Source organism: Scyliorhinus torazame, chromosome 6, assembly GCF_047496885.1.
Source record: "Scyliorhinus torazame isolate Kashiwa2021f chromosome 6, sScyTor2.1, whole genome shotgun sequence".
Classification (NCBI taxonomy): domain Eukaryota; kingdom Metazoa; phylum Chordata; class Chondrichthyes; order Carcharhiniformes; family Scyliorhinidae; genus Scyliorhinus; species Scyliorhinus torazame.
Window position 1 is genome coordinate 14,718,824 of NC_092712.1, and position 19,749 is coordinate 14,738,572.

At 54.4% G+C, this 19,749-nt stretch overlaps 1 protein-coding gene across 1 annotated transcript in view; it reads right to left on the reverse strand.

Moving 5' to 3' along the window:
* The window catches only part of gpaa1 (glycosylphosphatidylinositol anchor attachment 1), a 93,228-nt gene extending 74,252 nt beyond the window's left edge, over nucleotides 1–18,976 (reverse strand). The window contains exons 1-5 of the mRNA XM_072507948.1: nucleotides 18,849–18,976; nucleotides 12,828–12,965; nucleotides 11,158–11,337; nucleotides 10,289–10,400; nucleotides 7,540–7,684 (exon numbers count right to left, since the gene is read on the reverse strand). Coding sequence (XP_072364049.1) covers nucleotides 7,540–7,684; nucleotides 10,289–10,400; nucleotides 11,158–11,337; nucleotides 12,828–12,901 — 511 coding nt within the window. The 5' untranslated portion in view covers nucleotides 12,902–12,965; nucleotides 18,849–18,976. The remainder of the gene's footprint in view (nucleotides 1–7,539; nucleotides 7,685–10,288; nucleotides 10,401–11,157; nucleotides 11,338–12,827; nucleotides 12,966–18,848) is intronic.
* Nucleotides 18,977–19,749: the final 773 nt, after the last annotated feature.

The window sequence follows — 19,749 nt, forward strand, 5'->3', positions numbered from 1 at the left end:
CGGTGTCTCTGGTGGCCGATGTTACCGGGAACACCGTCAAGAAGTACGTTGACCACCTGCGGAGTCGAGGGGTGGTGACTCCCAACATGGAGTCGGTGAGTGCAGCGATTTCATCGTGAATATTTCTCTAACTCGGTCCAGCCAAGGGGAGCCAGCAGCTCCACGTCTGATCGACCAGCTGTGTCGGTCGGGGCCAGTGAGGCTAGCTCGCCTATGGTTGAAGAGGTGATTCCCGAGGTGGCCCTGACTGCTGACCACTCGATCACCTAAAAAAGTGCCAAGCCTGTGACTGGGCTACAGAGGTCCAGTAGGACCTGGAGGTCTCCGGACCGAGGGACTTATTGATGGACACTCTTTCTTCGGTTGTCCCTGTTAACAACTATAAGTTTTGTACATAGTTTTGGGGTACTGTATTAAGGGAATTAAGTGGGGGAAGGATATGGTAGTGTGCCCCTTTAAGGAGGCGGGCACAACGACCACGTGGCCAGCTCGGAGCCAATCGCACAGGAGCGTACGAACCCCGGCCAATGGGGAGTTTGGGCGGGGCTTTGGAAGCAGGACCTTGGGCAGTGTGGAGCAGGCAGCTGAAGAGTAAACACTTGTCGTACTGAGTTCTGCGCCTAGTATCTAACTGTCTTTACCTCTCATCAATAAACCCCTTTCGTTAAAGACTGGAAACCTCCAGTGTCTGTCTCAAGCTGCCACAGTGGGGAAGAATGAAGTTATTCACTTTGATTACAAGGAGGACAAAGCTGAATATTTTTTATCCGGTGAGAAACGTGTCAGTGCTGATGTCCAGAGGAATTTGGGTGATCCCGTACAAGGAACGCAGAATGTTAGTCTGCAGGTGCAGCGAGCAATTAGGAAGGTCAATAGCATGTTGACCTTGATTGCAAGGGGATTGGAGAACACAAATAAAGAAGACTTGCTGCAGTAATACAAGGTTTTGGTCAGACCAGATCTAAAATACTGCGCACAGATTCAGTCTCCATATTTAAAAAAGATTATCCGTGTATTGGAGGCGGTTACAGTGAAGGTCACTGATTGGTCCCTGGGATGAGGGGCGACCTCATTGACACCAACAAGATTCTGAAGTGAGTTGATAGGTTGCATGCTGAGCGATAGATCCCGCCCCGGCTGTGGAATTAGACTGGGGGTGGATGGGGGAGTTCCCCCCCCCTCTGGATGGGGAATTGGGGGAGAATGCGGGAGTTTCCCCCCCTTGGCTGTGGAATTAGATTGGGGGTGGATGCAGGAGTTCCACCCCCGGCTGGGGAATTGGGGGTGAATGCGGGGAGATAGATCCTCCCCCCCCCCGGCTGGGGAATTAGACTGGGGGTGAATGCAGGGATAGTTCCCCCCCCCCCCCCGGCTGGGGAATTAGACTGGGGGTGAATGCGGGAGATCCCCCCACCGGGCTGGGGAATTAGACTGGGGTGAATGCGGGGGGATAGATCCCCCTCCCGGCTGGGGAATTGGGGGTGGGGGCGGGAGATAGACCCCCCTGGGTGGGGAATTAGACTGGGGGTGAATGCGGGAGATAGAATCCCCCCCGGCTGGGGAATTAGACTGGGGGTGAATGCGGGAGATCCCCCCCCGGCTGGGGAATTAGACTGGGGGTGGATGCGGGGAAATAGAATCCACCCCGGCTGGTGAATTAGACTGGGGGTGAATGCGGGAGATAGACCCCCCCACCCCCCCGGCTGGGGAATTAGACTGGGGGAGGATGCGGGAGATAGATCCCCCCCGGCTGGGGAATTAGACTAGGGGTGGATGCTGGAGATAGATCCCCCCCCAGCTGGGGAATTAGACTGAGGATGGAAGCGTGAGATTCCCCCCCGGCTGGGGAATTAGACTGGGGGTGGATGCGGGAGAACCCCCTGGCTGGGGAATTAGACTGGGGTGGATGCGAGAGATAGATCCCCCCCGGCTGGGGAATTAGACTGAAGGCGAATGCGGGAGATAGATCCTCCCCCGGCTGGGGAATTAGACTGGGGGTGAAAGCGGGGAGATTCCCCCCTCATAGCTGGGGAATTAGACTGGGGGTGGATGCGGGAGATAGATCCCCTCCGGCTGGGGAATTAGACTGAGGGCGAATGCGGGAGATAGATCCTCCCCCGGCTGGGGAATTAGACTGGGGGTGAAAGCGGGGAGATTCCCCCCTCCCAGCTGGGGAATTAGACTGGGGGTGGATGCGGGAGATTGCTCCCCCCCCAGCTGGGGAATTAGACTGGGGGTGGATGCGGGAGATAGATCCCCCCCCAGCTGGGGAATTAGACTGGGGGTGGATGCGGGAGATTGATCCCCCCCCAGCTGGGGAATTAGCCTGGGGGTGAAAGTGGGGAGATTCCCCCCCCCAGCTGGGGAATTAGACTGGGGGTGGATGCGGGAGATAGATCCCCCCCCAGCTGGGGAATTAGACTGGGGGTGGATGCGGGAGATAGATTCCCCCCCAGCTGGGGAATTAGACTGAGGGTGAATGCGGAAGATAGATCCCCCCCCCTGGCTGGGGAATTAGACTGGGGGTGGATGCGGGAGATAGATCCCTCCCCAGCTGGGGAATTAGACTGAGGGTGAATGCGGGAGATAGATTCCCCCCGGCTGGGGAATTAGACTGGGGGTGGATGCGGGAGATAGATCCCCCCCCGGCTGGAGAATTAGACTGGGGGTGGATGCGGGAGATAGATCCCACCCCCCCAGCTGGCGAATTAGACTGGGGTGAATGCGGGAGATCGATGCCCCCCCACCGGCTGGGGAATTAGACTGAGGGTGAATGCGGGAGATAGACCCTCCCCCGGCTGGGGAATTATCCTGGGGGTGAATGCGGGGAGATCCCCCCCACCCCACCCCAGCTGGGGAATTAGACTGGGGATGGATGCGGGAGATAGATCCCCCCCGGCTGGGGAATTAGACTAGGGGTGGATGCTGGAGATAGATCCCCCCCCCAGCTGGGGAATTAGACTGAGGATGGATGCGGGAGATTCCCCCCCGGCTGGAGAATTAGACTGGGGGTGGATGCGGGAGATCCCCCCTGGCTGGGGAATTAGACAGGGGGTGGGTGCGGGAGATAGATCCCCCCCGGCTGGGGAATTAGACTGGGGTGGATGCGGGAGATAGACCCCCCCGGCTGGGGAATTAGACTGAGGGTGAATGCGGGAGATAGATTCCCCCCCCCTACTGGGGAATTAGACTGGGGGTGGATGCGGGGAGATTCCCCCCCCCCCCCCCAGCTGGGGAATTAGACTGGGTGTGGATGTGGGAGATAGATTCCCCCCCCCCTACTGGGGAATTAGACTGGGGGTGGATGCGGGGAGATTCCACCCCCCAGCTGGGGAATTAGACTGGGTGTGGATGTGGGAGATAGATTCCCCCCCCCCTACTGGGGAATTAGACTGGGGGTGGATGCGGGGAGATTCCACCCCCCAGCTGGGGAATTAGACTGGGGGTGGATGTGGGAGATAGATTCCCCCCCCCCTACTGGGGAATTAGACTGGGGGTGGATTTGGGAGATAGATGCCCCCCCAGCTGGGGAATTAGACTGGGGGTGGATGCGGGAGATAGATTCCCCCCCAGCTGGGGAATTAGACTGAGGGTGAATGCCGGAGATAGATCCCCCCCCGGCTGGGGAATTAGACTGGGGGTGGATGCGGGAGATAGATCCCCCCCCCAGCTGGGGAATTAGACTGGGGTGAATGCGGGAGATCGATGCCCCTCCCCCGGCTGAGGAATTGGACTGAGGGTGAATGCGGGAGATAGACCCTCCCCCGGCTGGGGAATTAGCCTGGGGGTGAATGCGGGGAGATCCCCCCCCCCCCCCCAAGCTGGGGAATTAGACTGGGGGTGAATGCGGGCGATAGATCCCCCCCCGGCTGGGGAATTAGACTGGGGGTGGATGCGTAAGATAGATTCCCCCCAGCTGGGGAATTAGACTGGGGGTGAATGCGGGAGATCCCCCCCCCCGGCTGGGGAATTAGACTGAGGGTGAATGCGGGAGATAGATCCCCCCCCCCGGCTGGGGAATTAGACTGGGGGTGGATGCGGGAGACAGATCCCCCCCCCAGCTGGGGAATTAGACTGGGGGTGGATGCGGGAGACAGATCCCCCCCACCAGCTGGGGAATTAGACTGGGGGAGATTGCAGGAGATAGATCCCCCCCTACTGGGGAATTAGACTGGGGGTGGATGCGGGAGGTAGATCCCCCCCCAGCTGGGGAATTAGACTGGGGGTGGATGCGGGAGATAGATCCCCCCCCGGCTGGGGAATTAGACTGGGGGTGGATGCGGGAGATAGATTCCCCCCCCCCCACCCCCCCCAGCTGGGGAATTAGACTGGGGTGAATGCGGGAGATCGATGCCCCCCCCCGGCTGGGGAATTAGACTGAGGGTGAATGCGGGAGATAGACCCTCCCCCGGCTGGGGAATTAGCCTGGGGGTGAATGCGGGGAGATCCCCCCCCCCCCAAGCTGGGGAATTAGACTGGGGGTGAATGCGGGAGATCCCCCCCCCCCCGGCTGGGGAATTAGACTGAGGGTGAATGCGGGAGACAGATCCCCCCCCCAGCTGGGGAATTAGACTGGGGGTGGATGCGGGAGATAGATCCCCCCCCCCCCCAGCTGGGGAATTAGACTGGGGGGGATGCGGGAGATAGATCCCCCCCCGGCTGGGGACTTAGAATGGGGGGGGGGGGATGCGGCAGATAGATCCCCCCCCCAGCTGGGGAATTAGACTGAGGGAGAATGCAGGAGATAGATCCCCCCCCCCCGGTCTGGGGAATTAGACTGGGGGTGGATGCGGGAGATAGATCCCCCCCCAGCTGGGGAATTAGACTCGGGGTGGATGCGGGAGATAGCTTTCCCCCCAGCTGGGGAATTAGACGGAGGGGGAATGCGGGAGATAGATCCCCCCCCCGGCTGGGGAATTAGACTGGGGGTGGATGCGGGAGATAGATCCCCCCCCCCAGCTGGGGAATTAGACAGCGGGTGGATGCGGGAGATAGATTCCCCCCCCACCTGGGGAATTAGACTGAGGGTGAATGCGGGAGATAGATCCCCCCCTGGCTGGGGAATTAGACTGGGGGTGGATGCGGGAGATAGATCCCCCCCCACCTGGGGAATTAGCCTGGGGGTGAATGCGGGAGATAGATCCCCCCCTGGCTGGGGAATTAGACTGGGGGTGGATGCGTAAGATAGATTCCCCCCCGGCTGGGGAATTAGACTGCGGGTGGATGCGGGAGACAGATTCCCCCCCGGCTGGGGAATTAGACTGGGGGTGGATGCGGGAGATAGATTCCCCCCCGGCTGGGGAATTAGCCTGGGGGTGGATGCGGGAGATAGATTCCCCCCCCGGCTGGGGAATTAGCCTGGGGGTGGATGCGGGAGATAGATTCCCCCCCCGGCTGGGGAATTAGCCTGGGGGTGGATGCGGGAGACAGATCCCCCCCCGGCTGGGGAATTAGCCTGGGGGTGGATGCGGGAGACAGATTCCCCCCCGGCTGGGGAATTAGCCTGGGGGTGGATGCGGGAGACAGATTCCCCCCCGGCTGGGAATTAGCCTGGGGGTGGATGCGGGAGATAGATTCCCCCCCGGCTGGGGAATTAGCCTGGGGGTGGATGCGGGAGACAGATCCCCCCCCGGCTGGGGAATTAGCCTGGGTGATCAATCAGGGTGGAAGTCAGGAGACATTTATTCACTCGTTTGGAATTCTCGGCCCCAGAGAGTCGTGGACACTCCATCGTGGAATATATTTCATCGTGGAATATATTGAAGGTTTGGATGGACAGATTAAGGGCAGCACGGTAGCATTGTGGATAGCACAATTGCTTCACAGCTCCAGGGTCCCAGGTTCGATTCCGGCTTGGGTCACTGTCTGTGCGGAGTCTGCACTTCCTCCCCGTGTGTGCGTGGGTTTCCTCCGGGTGCTCCGGTTTCCTCCCACAGTCCAAAGATGTGCAGGTTAGGTGGATTGGCCATGATAAATTGCCCTTAGTGTGCAAAATTGCCCTTAGTATTGGGTGGGGTTACTGGGTTATGGGGATAGGGTGGAGGTGTTGACCTTGGGTAGGGTGCTCTTTCCAAGATCGGTGCAGTCTCGATGGGCCGATTGGCCTCCTTCTGCACTGTAAATTCTATGATAATCTATGATAATTTTTGATCTCTGAGAATGTGAGGAGCAGGATACGAGTTGAAACCCAAGGTCAGCGATGGTGGTATTGAAGGGCGGAGCAGTCCCGAGAGGCTGTATAGTCTACTTCTGTACCTATTCCTCGGTGCTCGTGAGCTCCCTGGGCAGATGTTCAGCCCATCAGTTCAGGCCGTGTTACAGCGAGACAGTGTTTCCGTTTACACACAGGGACATTCAGATGAGATGCTAGTGGTGCGAAAGCTACACCCAGTGGGTTTGTCTATTCATAGCGTGGTAAAGGATGAGCTAGATTGGCCATTGGGCTCTCCTCTGTCCCTTCTGGACAATTCAACTGGAACCTGGAACCTCAATGGCACCCAAACCTCATAGGAATCCCATCGGCCAGCGCTGCACTGACCAACCTGACCGTTGACTTGTGTTCAGGATTAATGGCAAACAAATAGACCAGCTCACCTAGTGGCTCAACAATTAAATGCACCACCACTTTAGTAAAGGTCAACTCACTCATGGGTACAGGAGGCAATTCAGCCACCTCACGTCTGTCCGCCATTCTATCAGAATATAGCTGATCTGTACCTGAACTCCATTTACCCACCTTGGCTCCAAAGCTCTCAATTTCTTGAACAAGAAGTCCATCAATCCCAACCTGGAAGGCTCCATTTGATCCAGATTGAGAGCTCCAGATTTCCAGAGTGCCAAACAGATTGAAACTGTGGTTGCTGGGTTAGGAGGTGTATGTTTGTAATGGTTATCTCTGCAAATAAATGCTTGCCAAAGTGTGTGAAGATTGGCCCCAGTTCTATCCTTCAGCAACTGGCTTTCTGAATTGCAAAATCCTACACTGCGGGGAATACAAGCAATTAGTCCTCAATAGTTTAACCCTTTTAGCCCCAGTGAATCGGTATTGCATCTCCTCCGAGGTCAATATATAATACTAATCTTTATTGTCACAAGTATGCTTACATTAACACTGCAATGAAGTTACTGTGAAAAGCCCCTCGTCGCCACATTCCGCCGCCTGTTCGGGTACACAGAGGGAGAATTCAGAATGTCCAATTCACCCAACAGCACGTCTTTCGAGACTTGTGGGAGGAAACTGGAGCACCCAAAGGAAACCCACGCAGACATGGTGAGAACGTGCAGACTCCGCACAGACAGTGACCCAAGCCGGGAATCAAACCTGGGACTCTGGCGCTGTGAAGCAACAGTGCTAACCACTGTATTACCGTGCCGCCCCCCCACCCCCTGAGGTATGGTACCCAGAACTGAACACAGTCACTACACATGTAGTGCTGCCTCCTCCTGCTTGTATTCGAAGGGGAAATTGAGCCCCAACACAGCCCCCCCCCCCCCACCCCCCAACCCACCTGCCCCGGACAGGAAAAATAACACATGTACCTCTGAAGTAGGAGGCCAGAGCCAGGAGTAGACCGGCAGCCTGGCTGTTGCGTTTGATACCAACTGGAGTGCTCAGGACGATCGACTCTGTGCTTGCAGCTCTGGAAGCTCGGAGAATTCCATAGACGTTGCTCCCTTTCACCATCTGCGTTTTCAATTGAAAAGCTTGAATAAATAACCCCCACCGGACTGCGAGACAAGCAGTAAAGGACTGGCCATGGAATTGTTCACCCATCTGATACTCTCAATTACCCTCCGCAGTGCCTCAATCTACACCTGGATCCTGTTAATCTACCTCTTATTTATCAATATGCTAACCACACTCGAGGCTAACTCTCTGGGGACGTGGGATCAAATCCCACCAACAGCAGCTGGTGGGATTTAAATCCAATTCCTTAATCTGCAATATAAAACTAGTCTCAGCGACGGTGACCATGAAACTATCATCGGTTGTTGTACAAACCCATCTGGTTCACTAATGTCCTTTCGGGAAGGAAATCTGTCATCCTTATAAGGGCGAAATACAGTGGATGCTGGAAATGTGAAATAAAAACACAAAATGCTGGAGCCCCTCAGCAGGTCCGGCAGTGTCCGTGGAGAGAGAAACAGAGTTAAAGTTTCGAGTCCAGATGACTCTTCTTTGGAACTTTAACTCTGTTTCTCTCTCCACGGACGCTGCCGGACCTGCTGAGGGGCTCCAGCATTTTGTGTTTTAATTCTGCCGTCCTTACCCCGTCTGGCCTACACGTGATTCCAGCCGCACTGAAATATGGTTGACTCTGAACTGCCCCCCTCTGAAATGGCCGAGCGAGACACTCGGTTCAAGGGCAATTCTCCATGTCCACGTCCCATTGAAGAATATTTTCAAAAACCTGTCTTGTCCACTGTTAGATGTCTCGCCCCCGATTAACGTGGGTTTGGGGGAGCATTCTGTAACTTCCTTGTGTCTCTGCAAACTCCCCCTGCCCTTATAATGACAGGGCTGTGGAAGCTCAGTCATTGAGTATGTTTAAAGCAGAGATCGATAGATTTCTGATCAACAATAACAGTGGGCGTAAAAGGCATTGAAGTGTCCAATCAGCCATGATAGTATTGAAGGGCAGAGCAGGCGTGATGGACTGAATGGCCCTCTCCTGCTCCTGTGTTCCTTCCTGTGACACTCCGAGGTAGCAGCTTTCCTCCAATTCTGGCCTCTCACACATCCCCGAATTTAGTCACTCCACCATCGGCGGTCGTCTCTTCAGCTGCTGAGGCCTCAGTTCTGTATTTTCCACCTTACACCTCCCTACCCGTTTTTCCTTCATTGTAGGTCGTCCCCAAGACTGAACTCTACCTGCTCTAATATCCCCTTAGGTGATTCAGTGTGGACTTTTGTTTCATTGCAATCCTGTGAAATGCATTGGGATTTGTTCCCATGTTAAAGGTGGTATATAAATGCAAGATGGTGTTGTCTTTCCTCTTTATATATATTATTGGGGAGGCAGTGGCGTAGTGGTATTGTCACTGGACTAATAAACCAGAGACCCAGGGTAAGGCTCTGGGGACCCCGGTTTAAATCCCACCACTGCAGACGGTGAAATTTTAATCCACTAAAAATCTGGAATTAAAAGTCTAATGATGACCATGAAACCATCGTCGATTGTCATTAAAACCCATCTGGAATCAGTCTGGTAAACCCTTGCTGCACTCCCTCGAGAGCAAGAACATCCTTCCTCAGCAAAGGAGACCAAAACTGCACACAATACTCCAGGTGTGGCCTCACCAAGGCCCTGTACAATTGCAGCAACACATCCCTGCTTCTATACTCGAAACCTCTCGCAATGAAGGCCAACATACCATTAGCCTTCTTTACCGCCTGCTGCACCTGCATGCTTACCTTCAGCGACTGGTGCAGAAGGACACCCAGGTCCCGCTGCACACTCCCCTCTCCCAATTTACAACCATTCAGGTAGTAATCTGCCTTCCTGTTTTTGCTTCCAAACTGAATAACCTCACACTTATCCAAATTATACTGCATCTGCCAGTGATTTGCCCACTCGCCCAACCTGTCCAGATCTTGCTGTAGGATCCCTGCATCCTCGTCACAATTCACCCTCCCGCCAAACTTGGTGTCATCTGCAAACTTTGCGAGGTTACATTTTGTTCCCTCATCCAAATCATTGATATTGTGAATAGCTGGGGTCCCAGCACCAAATCCTGTGGTACCCCACTAGTTACTGCCTGCCAATTTGAAAAGGACCCATTAATCCCGACTCTTTCTTTCCTCTCTGCCAACCAGTTTTCTATCCACCTCAATACATTTCCCCTAATCCCATGCGCTTTAATTTTGCACAATAATCTCTTATGCGGGACTTTGTCCAACGTCTTCTGAAAGTCCAAATATACCACATCGATTGGCTCCCCCTTGTCGACTGTACTGGTTACATCTTCAAAGAATTCCAACAGATTTGTCAGGCATGATTTTCCCTTCATAAATCCGTGTTGACTCTGACTGATCCTGCCACTGCTTTCTAAATGTTCCGCTATAAAGTCCTTGATAAAGGATTCAAGCATTTTCCCACATGACCTCGGGATTTTATAGTCCCCGGTTCTCAGTCTGGGCTGGGGCAACCCTGGTGGATGGATTTCACACAGGGGTCACCGGGGCAGGGTGAGGGGGGATAGGAAGAAAAACGCGAGTGAGATCCCTTAAAGTCTGCATTGTTGTGTTTCACCCAGTGCACAAGAGTTACAAAGCCTCGCGACGTACGTATCTCTCTCGTATCTCATCCGGGAAGGGCAGAGTTCGGGAGAAGGTCTGAACGTGTGTCTCCAGTCCCAGGCCAGTCATGGTCTTCACGAGCCACTCCACTGGCATCTCTCTGGAGTAAAGGAAAAGTCTGTGGTTAGGACTGGACAACACCGCGTTTGCCACTCTGAAACTCTCCGTGTACGCCCTGTGATCAAAGGACCATCCCTGTTTCAGCTGAGCCAATCTCCCACACCCCGTGATAACACATTGAAACCCACCCCAGCCTCTCGTATAACAGGGGGAGATGGTGGCCTCGTGGCAATATAACTAACTGCAGTAGTAATGCAGGCAAATTCTCTGGGCCCGCAGCTTCAAGTCGCACCACGGCAGCTGGTGGAACTTAAATTTAATTCATAAATCTGAAATTGAAAAAGAGTCTCAGTCACGGTGACCATGAAACCATTGTCGATTGTTGTAAAAACCCATCTGGTTCACTAATGTCCCTTTAGGGAAGGAAATCTGCCGTCCTTACCCGGTCTGGCCTACATGTGACTCCAGACCCACAGCAGTGTGGCTGACTCTTAAATAGCCGAGTCAGACACTCAGGTCAAGGGCCAATTAGGGATGGGCAACAAATGCTGACCCAGCCGGCGACGCCTGCATCACATGAAAAGAATAAAGACAAAGATCTGCTGAATTCCATCGTGTCAGACATGCCACGAGGCCCGGTCAGGCAGCAGAACTCTGATCAGAGATCCTGGGATCCAGTCTCTATCATCCAGGAAAATCTCCCAATCAAATTCATTCCAATCCAATCAGATCCCCCAAATTCCAGCCACTCCGGTCCAGTGTGAACCTCTCCAAGCAGAGACCCCTCAGCTCCTTACCCAACCTTTTTCCCGTGTGCCGAGAATTCCCGGGCGTACGATAGTGCCCTGTCACCGTAGACAAAGTTCTCGTCCACCATGGTGGAGCCCATGGCGTTCTCCGATGTGTACATTCGAAGGATGAACGGTTCAAAGGCCAGACCCATGAACCAGGCGATCCCAGCCACGTAGCACAGGAAGCTGGAGACAGGGGGATAAAAACAGAGAGAGCATCAGAAACAGCCAGCCAACAACCACCAGAGTATTCCCACATCAACATCAGGAACCCAGCCTAGCTCAGCAAATAAACTCACCCTTCAACATACTGTCCCCATCACACACACCCAGGACAGGGACAGCACAGGGTTAGATACAGAGTAAAGCTCCTTCTACACTGTCCCCATCAAACACTCCCAGGACAGGTGCAGCACGGGGTTAGATACAGAGTAAAGCTCCCTCTACACTGTCCCCATCAAACACTCCCAGGACAGGTACAGCACGGGGTTAGATACAGAGTAAAGCTCCCTCTACACTGTCCCCATCAAACACTCCCAGGACAGGTACAGCACGGGGTTAGATACAGAGTAAAGCTCCCTCTACACTGTCCCCATCAAACACTCCCAGGACAGGTGCAGCACGGGGTTAGATACAGAGTAAAGCTCCCTCTGCACTGTCTCCATCAAACATTCCCAGGACAGGTACAGCACGGGGTTAGATACAGAGTAAAGCTCCCTCTACACTGTCCCCATTAAACTCTCCCAGGACAGGTACAGCACGGGGTTAGATACAGAGTAAAGCTCCCTCTACACTGTCCCCACCAAACACTCCCGGGACAGGTACAGCACGGGGTTAGATACCGAGTAAAGCTCCCTCGACACTGTCCCCATCAAACACTCCCAGTACAGGTACAGCACGGGGTTAGATACAGAGTAAAGCTCCCTCTACACTGTCCCCATCAAACACTCCCAGGACAGGTACAGCACGGGGTTAGATACAGAGTAAAGCTCCCTCTACACTGTCCCCATCAAACACTCCCAGGACAGGTACAGCACGGGGTTAGATACAGAGTAAAGCTCCCTCTACACTGTCCCCATCAAACACTCCCAGGACAGGTGCAGCACGGGGTTAGATACAGAGTAAAGCTCCCTCTGCACTGTCTCCATCAAACATTCCCAGGACAGGTACAGCACGGGGTTAGATACAGAGTAAAGCTCCCTCTACACTGTCCCCATTAAACTCTCCCAGGACAGGTACAGCACGGGGTTAGATACAGAGTAAAGCTCCCTCTACACTGTCCCCACCAAACACTCCCGGGACAGGTACAGCACGGGGTTAGATACCGAGTAAAGCTCCCTCTACACTGTCCCCATCAAACACTCCCAGGACAGGTACAGCACGGGGTTAGATACAGAGTAAAGCTCCCTCTACACTGTCCCCATTAAACTCTCCCAGGACAGGTACAGCACGGGGTTAGATACAGAGTAAAGCTCCCTCTACACTGTCCCCATCAAACACTCCCAGTACAGGTACAGCACAGGGTTAGATACAGAGTAAAGCTCCCTCTGCACTGTCTCCATCAAACACTCCCAGAGTAAGGTCCCTCTACACAGTTCCATCAGATACATGCCGTGTTGGGTATCTGAACTCAGAATGTTTCTTACCCCTATCCCCACCATTATATTTTCACTCACCACAGGGGTGTGTTCATCTTGGTGAGCAAGTTTATTAGCACCTGCCTGCGGTTTGGATCCGAGAGGAGACCCATCTTTGCAACCTTGCGTGATAATTCCGCTGGATGAAGTACTGCCCAAAATTACATGTGCCCCACACTGAAAATAAAGAGAAGGAAAGAAATTAAATGATTTTCAACACAGAGTCTGATCCTCCGGGTGTGGCTCCATGGGGGGTGATAGGAGGGTGGGGTGAGAGGAGGTGTTTATGTGGGGAGCAGTGTTGTAAGGATAGGTACACTGGTAGACAAATCCTAGTAAGTTTCTGTTAATGTAAGATAGAATAAAACATTCTCCACCTGCCTGGATTAGTGCAGCTCCAACTCTCAATAAGCTGAGCACCATCCAGGACAAAGCAGCTGCTTGATTGACAACCCATTGACCAACTTCAACAGTCAGTTCCTCCACCACTGACACTGTGGCAGCCGTGTGTACCATACACAAGGTGCATGGCAGGAACTCAGCAAGGTTCGTGCGACCCGTGACCTCTGTCACCTTAAAGGACAAGGGCAGCGGATACCTGGGGACCCCACCACCTGGAGGTTCCCCTCCAAGTCACTCACCATCCTGACTTGGAAATATATCGCCGTTCCTTCACTGTCGCTGGGCAAAGTCCTGGAACTCCCTCCCTAACAGCACAGTGGGTGTACCTACACCTCAGGAACTGAAGCGGTTCAAGAAGGCAGCTCACCACCTCCTCAAGGGCAATTAGGGATGGACAATGATCACCTGGCCAGCGACACCCACAACTCACAAACGAAAAAAAAAAGATGTCACCCCATATTAAAGGTTGATTGTGCAGCTATGTCCTCTAACATCATTACAATATTTATTAGAATTCTTCCAGGAAGTACAGAGTGGAGAGAGGGGAACCAGTAAGTGTTGTATTTCGACTTCCAGAAGGTGTTCGACAAGGTACCTCACAAAAGATTAAATCATAAGAGCCCATGGCGTTGGAAGGATGGGTTGAAAATCCTTTATGCGAAATGCTTGGGGCAGAGTGTGTATCGAATTTCAAAGTTTGCAGAATTCGGAATATGCTACGCAAGTGCAGCCGAGTTGGGAACTGCACGTGTGCGGCGAGCGTTGGGAACTGCGCGTGTGCTGCGCGCGTTGGGAACTGCGCGTGTGCGGCGCGCGTTGGGAACTGCGCGTGTGCGGCGCGCGTTGGGAACTGCGCGTGTGCGGCGCGCGTTGGGGACTGCGCGTGTGCGGCGCGCGTTGGGAACTGCGCATGTGCGGCGCGCGTTGGGAACTGCGCGTGTGCGGCGCGCGTTGGGAACAGCGCGTGCGGCGCGCGTTGGGAACAGCGCGTGAGCGGCGCGCGTTGGGAACTGCGCGTGTGCGGCGCGCGTTGGGAACTGCGCGTGTGCGGCGCGCGTTGGGAACTGCGCGTGTGCGGCGCGCGTTGGGAACTGCGCGTGTGCGGCGTGCGTTGGGAACTGCGCGTGTGCGGCGCGCGTTGGCAACTGCGCGTGCGCGGCGCGCGTTGGCAACTGCGCGGGTGCGGCGCGCGTTGGGAACTGCGCGTGTGGCGCGCGTTGGGAACTGCGCGTGTGCGGCGCGCGTTGGGAACTGCGCATGCGGCGCGCGTTGGGAACTGCACGTGCGGCGCGCGTTGGGAACTGCACGTGCGGCGCGCGTTGGGAACTGCGCGTGTGCGGCGCGCGTTGGGAACTGCACGTGTGCGGCGCTCGTTGGTAACTGCGCGGGTGTGGCACGCGTTGGGAACTGCGCGTGTGCGGCGCGCGTTGGGAACTGCACATGTGCAGCACGCGTTGGGAACTGCACATGTGCAGCACGCGTTGGGAACTGCACATGTGCAGCACGCGTTGGGAACTGCACATGTGCAGCACGCGTTGGGAACTGCACATGTGCAGCACGCGTTGGGAACTGCACATGTGCAGCACGCGTTGGGAACTGCACATGTGCAGCACGCGTTGGGAACTGCACATGTGCAGCACGCGTTGGGAACTGCACATGTGCAGCACGCGTTGGGAACTGCACATGTGCAGCACGCTTTGGGAACTGCACATGTGCAGCACGCTTTGGGAACTGCACATGTGCAGCACGCGTTGGGAACTGCACATGTGCAGCACGCGTTGGGAACTGCACATGTGCAGCAAGCGTTGGGAACTGCACATGTGCAGCAAGCGTTGAGAACTGCACATGTGCAGCACGCGTTGGGAACTGCACATGTGCAGCACGCGTTGGGAACTGCACATGTGCGGTGCGAGTTGGGAACTGCACACGTTGGAACTGCGTACGTGCGGCGTGTGTTGGGAACTACGTACGTGCGGCACGCGTTGGCAACTGCACATGTGCAGCACGCGTTGGGAACTGCACACATGCAACATGTGTTGGGAACTGTGCCTGTGTGATGCGCGTTGGGAACTGCACATGTGCGGCACGCGTTGGGAACTGCACACGTTGGAACTGCGTACGTGCGGCACGCGTTGGCAACTGCGTATGAATGGCACGCGTTGGGAACTGTGCCGGTGTGGTGCGCGTTGGGAACTGCACATGTGCGCCGCTACTTCGGAACTGAGCATGTGCGACGCATATTGGGAACTGCGCATCGCCCAGGAGCCTTGGGAGATTTCCCACTCATGACGTCACGTCAGTGCTCGAAAAAAAGTGGATTTAGGAATTTTTGGATAAGGGACGATCAACCTGTAGCAAGTACATTGGCATGGAGAGAGAATTGACTGATGGGCAGGAAATAGCGAGTGAGGTTGGTGACCTGTCGTCAGTGGGGTTCCACAGGGATCAGTGCTGGAATGGAACCATTTACAATCTATATCAATGACATAAGACCATAAGACATAGGAGCAGAATTAGGCCACTCGGCCCATCGAGTCTGCTCCGCCATTCAATCATGGTTGAGATTTTCTCATCCCCATTCTCCTGCCTTCTTCCCATAACCCCTGATCCCCTTATTAATCAAGTTCCACAGATTCACCACCCTCTGGCTGAAGTAATTCCTCCTCATCTCTGTTTTAAAGGATCGTCCCTTTAGTCTGAGATGGTGTCCTCTGGTTCTAGTTTTTCCTACAAGTGGAAATACTCTCTCCACATCCACTCTATCCAGGCCTCTTGTACGTTTCAATAAGATCCCCCCTCATCCATCTAAACTCCAACAAGTACAGACCCAGAGTCCTCAAACGTTCCTCATACGACAAGTTCTTCATTCCAGGGATCATTCTTGTGAACCTCCTCTGGACCCTTTCCAAGGCCAGCACATCCTTCCTTAGATATGGGGCACAAAACTGCTCCCAATACTCCAAATGGGGTCTGACCAGAGCCTTATACAGCCTCAGAGGTACATCCCTGGCCTTGTATTCTAGCCCTCTTGACATGAATGCGAACATTGCATTTGCCTTCTTAACTGCCGACTGAACCTGCACGTTAACCTTAAGAGAATCGTGAACAAGGACTCCCAAGTCCCTTTGTGCTTCTGATTTCCGAAGCATTTCCCCATTTAGAAAATGGTCTATGACTAAATTCCTCCTTCCAAAGTGCATAACCTCACACTTTTCCACATTGTATTTCATCTGCCACTTCATTGCCCGCTCTCCTAGCTTGTCCAAGTCCTTCTGCAGCCTCCTTGCTTCCGAAATACTACCCGTCCCTCAACAGATCTTTGTATCATCTGCAAACTTAGCAACAGGGCCTTCATATCCTTCTTCCAGATCATTATGTATATTGTAAAAAGTTGTGGTCCCAGCACAGACCCCTGAGACACACCACTAGTCCTGGAGGAAGGAAGCGAATGCATGGCAGCTAAAGTTGCAGACAACACAAAGATAGATGGGAAGGCAAGTTGTGAGAGGGACACAAAGTTTGCAAAGAGATATTGATACGCTGGGGGCAAAAAAATAAACAAATGGAGAATAATGAGGGAAAATGTGAAGTTGTTCATTTTGGAAGGGAGAACAAAAGAACAGAGCATTATTTAAATGGAGAAAAACTGCAGAAAGTTGCAACTCCGGCCTCCCCGAACAGGCGCCGGAATGTGGCGACGAGGGGCTTTTCACAGTAACTTCACTGAAGCCTACTTGTGACAATAAGCAATTATTATTATTATCACACAAAGGAATTTGGCTCGCACACAGATGCAGCAGGTAATCAGAAGGTGAATAGAATGGTTTTAAAAAAAATTTAGAATACCCAAATGGTATTTTCCAATTTAGCGTGGCCAACCCACCTACCCTGCACATCTTTGGGTTGTGGGGGTGAAACCCACGCAGACACGGGGAGAATGTGCAAACTCCACACAGACAGTGATCCAGAGCCGGGATCGAACCTGGGACCTCGGCGCCCTGAGACTGCAGTGCTAACCACTGCGCCACCGTGCTGCCCAGGTGAATGGAATGTTGGCCTCTATTTCAAGAGGGTTGGAGTATAAGAGTCGGGAAGTCTTGCTGCAGCTGTACAAGGTACTGGTGAGACCACACCTAGAGCACTGTCAGCAGTTTTGGTCCTCTAAGGAAAGATATTGTTTAGCTGGAGATGGTTCAGAGAAGGTTCACTGGGATGATTCCCGGTATGGAGGGATCGTCTTGTGAGCAAAGGTTAAACAGTTTGGGACTCTACTTGTTGGAATTTAGAAGAATGAGAGGTGGTCTCATTGAAACATCTCGGATTCTTAAGGGACTTGACAGATGCCGAGAGGATGTTTCTCCTCATGGGAGAGTCTCAGACCAGAGGGTATAGTCTCACAATAAAGGGGCACCCACCTAAGACTGAGATGAGGATAAATTACTTTCCTCAGAGGCTTGTGTCTTTGGAACTCCTTGCCACAGGGAGCTGTGGAGGCAGAGTCCTTGTGCATACTTAAGGCTGAGAGAGATTGATTTCTGATCAGTAGGGGAATCGAGGGTTAAGTGGAAAAGGCAGGAATCGGGACGTGTGGAATGTCGAATCAGCCACGATCCTATTGAATAGCGGAGCAGGCTTCAGGGGTTGAATAGCCTGTTCCTCTTTCTTATGGTCTTACAGCCAGACACAAGTGCTCTGGAGAATATTCAGAAAGTAATAACCAGATTGACCACAATGGTTCCAGGAGTGAGGGGGGGGATTCTAGCTCCGATGTGGAGTTGGAGAACATAATATTCTTTACTATTGTCACAAGTAGGCTTACTTTAACACTGCAATGAAGTTACTGTGAAAAGCCCCTAGTCACCACATTCCGGCGCCTGTTCGGGTTTACAGAGGGAGAATACAGAATGTCCAATTCACCTAACAGCACATCTTTGGACTGTGGGAGGAAACCGGAGCACCCGGAGGAAACCCACGCAGACACGGGGAGAACGTGCAGACTCGGCACAGACAGTGACCCAAGCCGGGAATCGATCCCGGGTCCCTGGCGCTGTGAAGCAACAGTGCTACCCACTGTGCTACCGTGCCACCCATGAAGCCAGGGCTGTTCTCCTTGAGTAAAGAAGATTGAAGAGAGAAGGCGAGGATTGTGACAGGTAGGCAAAGAAAAGCTGTTCCCGTTAGCGGGTTGTGCAAGGGCGTTCGGGGTACGGATTGACAATTTGGGGCCAATGATGTGGGCTTGGTTGGGAGGGGGCGGTGAGCACTCTAGCCCATGGGCTTCTAACCTCCTGAAGGAATGGCTGCGTTTACAAGTACAACTGATATCTGTATACCCGTCTCATATACGCTGTCTGCAGGGTTTTATTATCTCATTGACTTGATTTCATAAAGATGGTTAAGCAGATGTTTTAATGTTTCCCAGACTCAAGGACAATATCCTATAATTCCCTGTGTAAGGGCCATTGTGGATGAGTGACCTGCCTGTGAGGCCCCTGGGGGGGGGGGATTGTTTTCAGGGCTGTGACGCCCCTCACAGCTGAACAGCCCCTCGGCCATTTTCAGGCGCGCGGGGTTTCAGCCAAACGCAGTTCCCATGGCAACAGCGCCGCCCGCGCTGCTGGGCCTGGGCCGACTCCCGCCGCCGCCGCCCTCACTCACCCCCAGGCGGGCCGAGGCCGGACGCCGCTCACCGGCGGCACCTTCAGCTGGACGGTCCCCGGACAGGAAGCCTGCTCACCCGGACCCGGTACCGGGGCGCACACACTTCCGGCATCACAACAACAAGCTGCAGACAGCGCTCGAGAGAGTCCCTCAGTGAAAAATACCAAACTCCTCTAGCTACCGCCACCTGGGGCCGGCAGAGAGTAACTACACATTGTTTAAATTGACATATGTTGATCACAGCTGTGTTTTTCAAACTTTGCCTCCCGGGATCCACTTTTATCAACCGGCCGACCTTGGTGACCCACGCCGGCCGGCCTACACGACCCACGCCGGCCGGCCTACACGACCCACGCCGGCCGGCCTACACGACCTACACCGGCCGACCTACACGACCCACGCCGGCCGGCCTACACGACCTACACCGGCCGACCTACATGACCCACGCCGGCCGGCCTACACAACCCACGCCGGCCGGCCTACACGACCTACACCGGCCGACCTACACGATCCACGCCGGCCGGCCTACACGACCTACACCGGCCGACCTACACGACCCACGCCGACCTTCCCGACCCACACCGGCCGGCCTACACAACCCACGCCGGCCGGCCTACACGACCTACACCGGCCGACCTACACGACCCACGCCGGCCGGCCTACACGACCTACACCGGCCGACCTACACGACCCACGCCGGCCGACCTACACGACCCACGCCGGCCGACCTTCCCGACCCACGCCGGCCGGCCTACACGACCCACGCCGGCCTACATGACCCACGCCGGCCTACACGACCTACACCGGCCGACCTTCCCGACCCACGCCGGCCGGCCTACACGACCCACGCCGGCCGGCCTACACGACCCACGCCGGCCGACCTTCGCAACCCATGCCG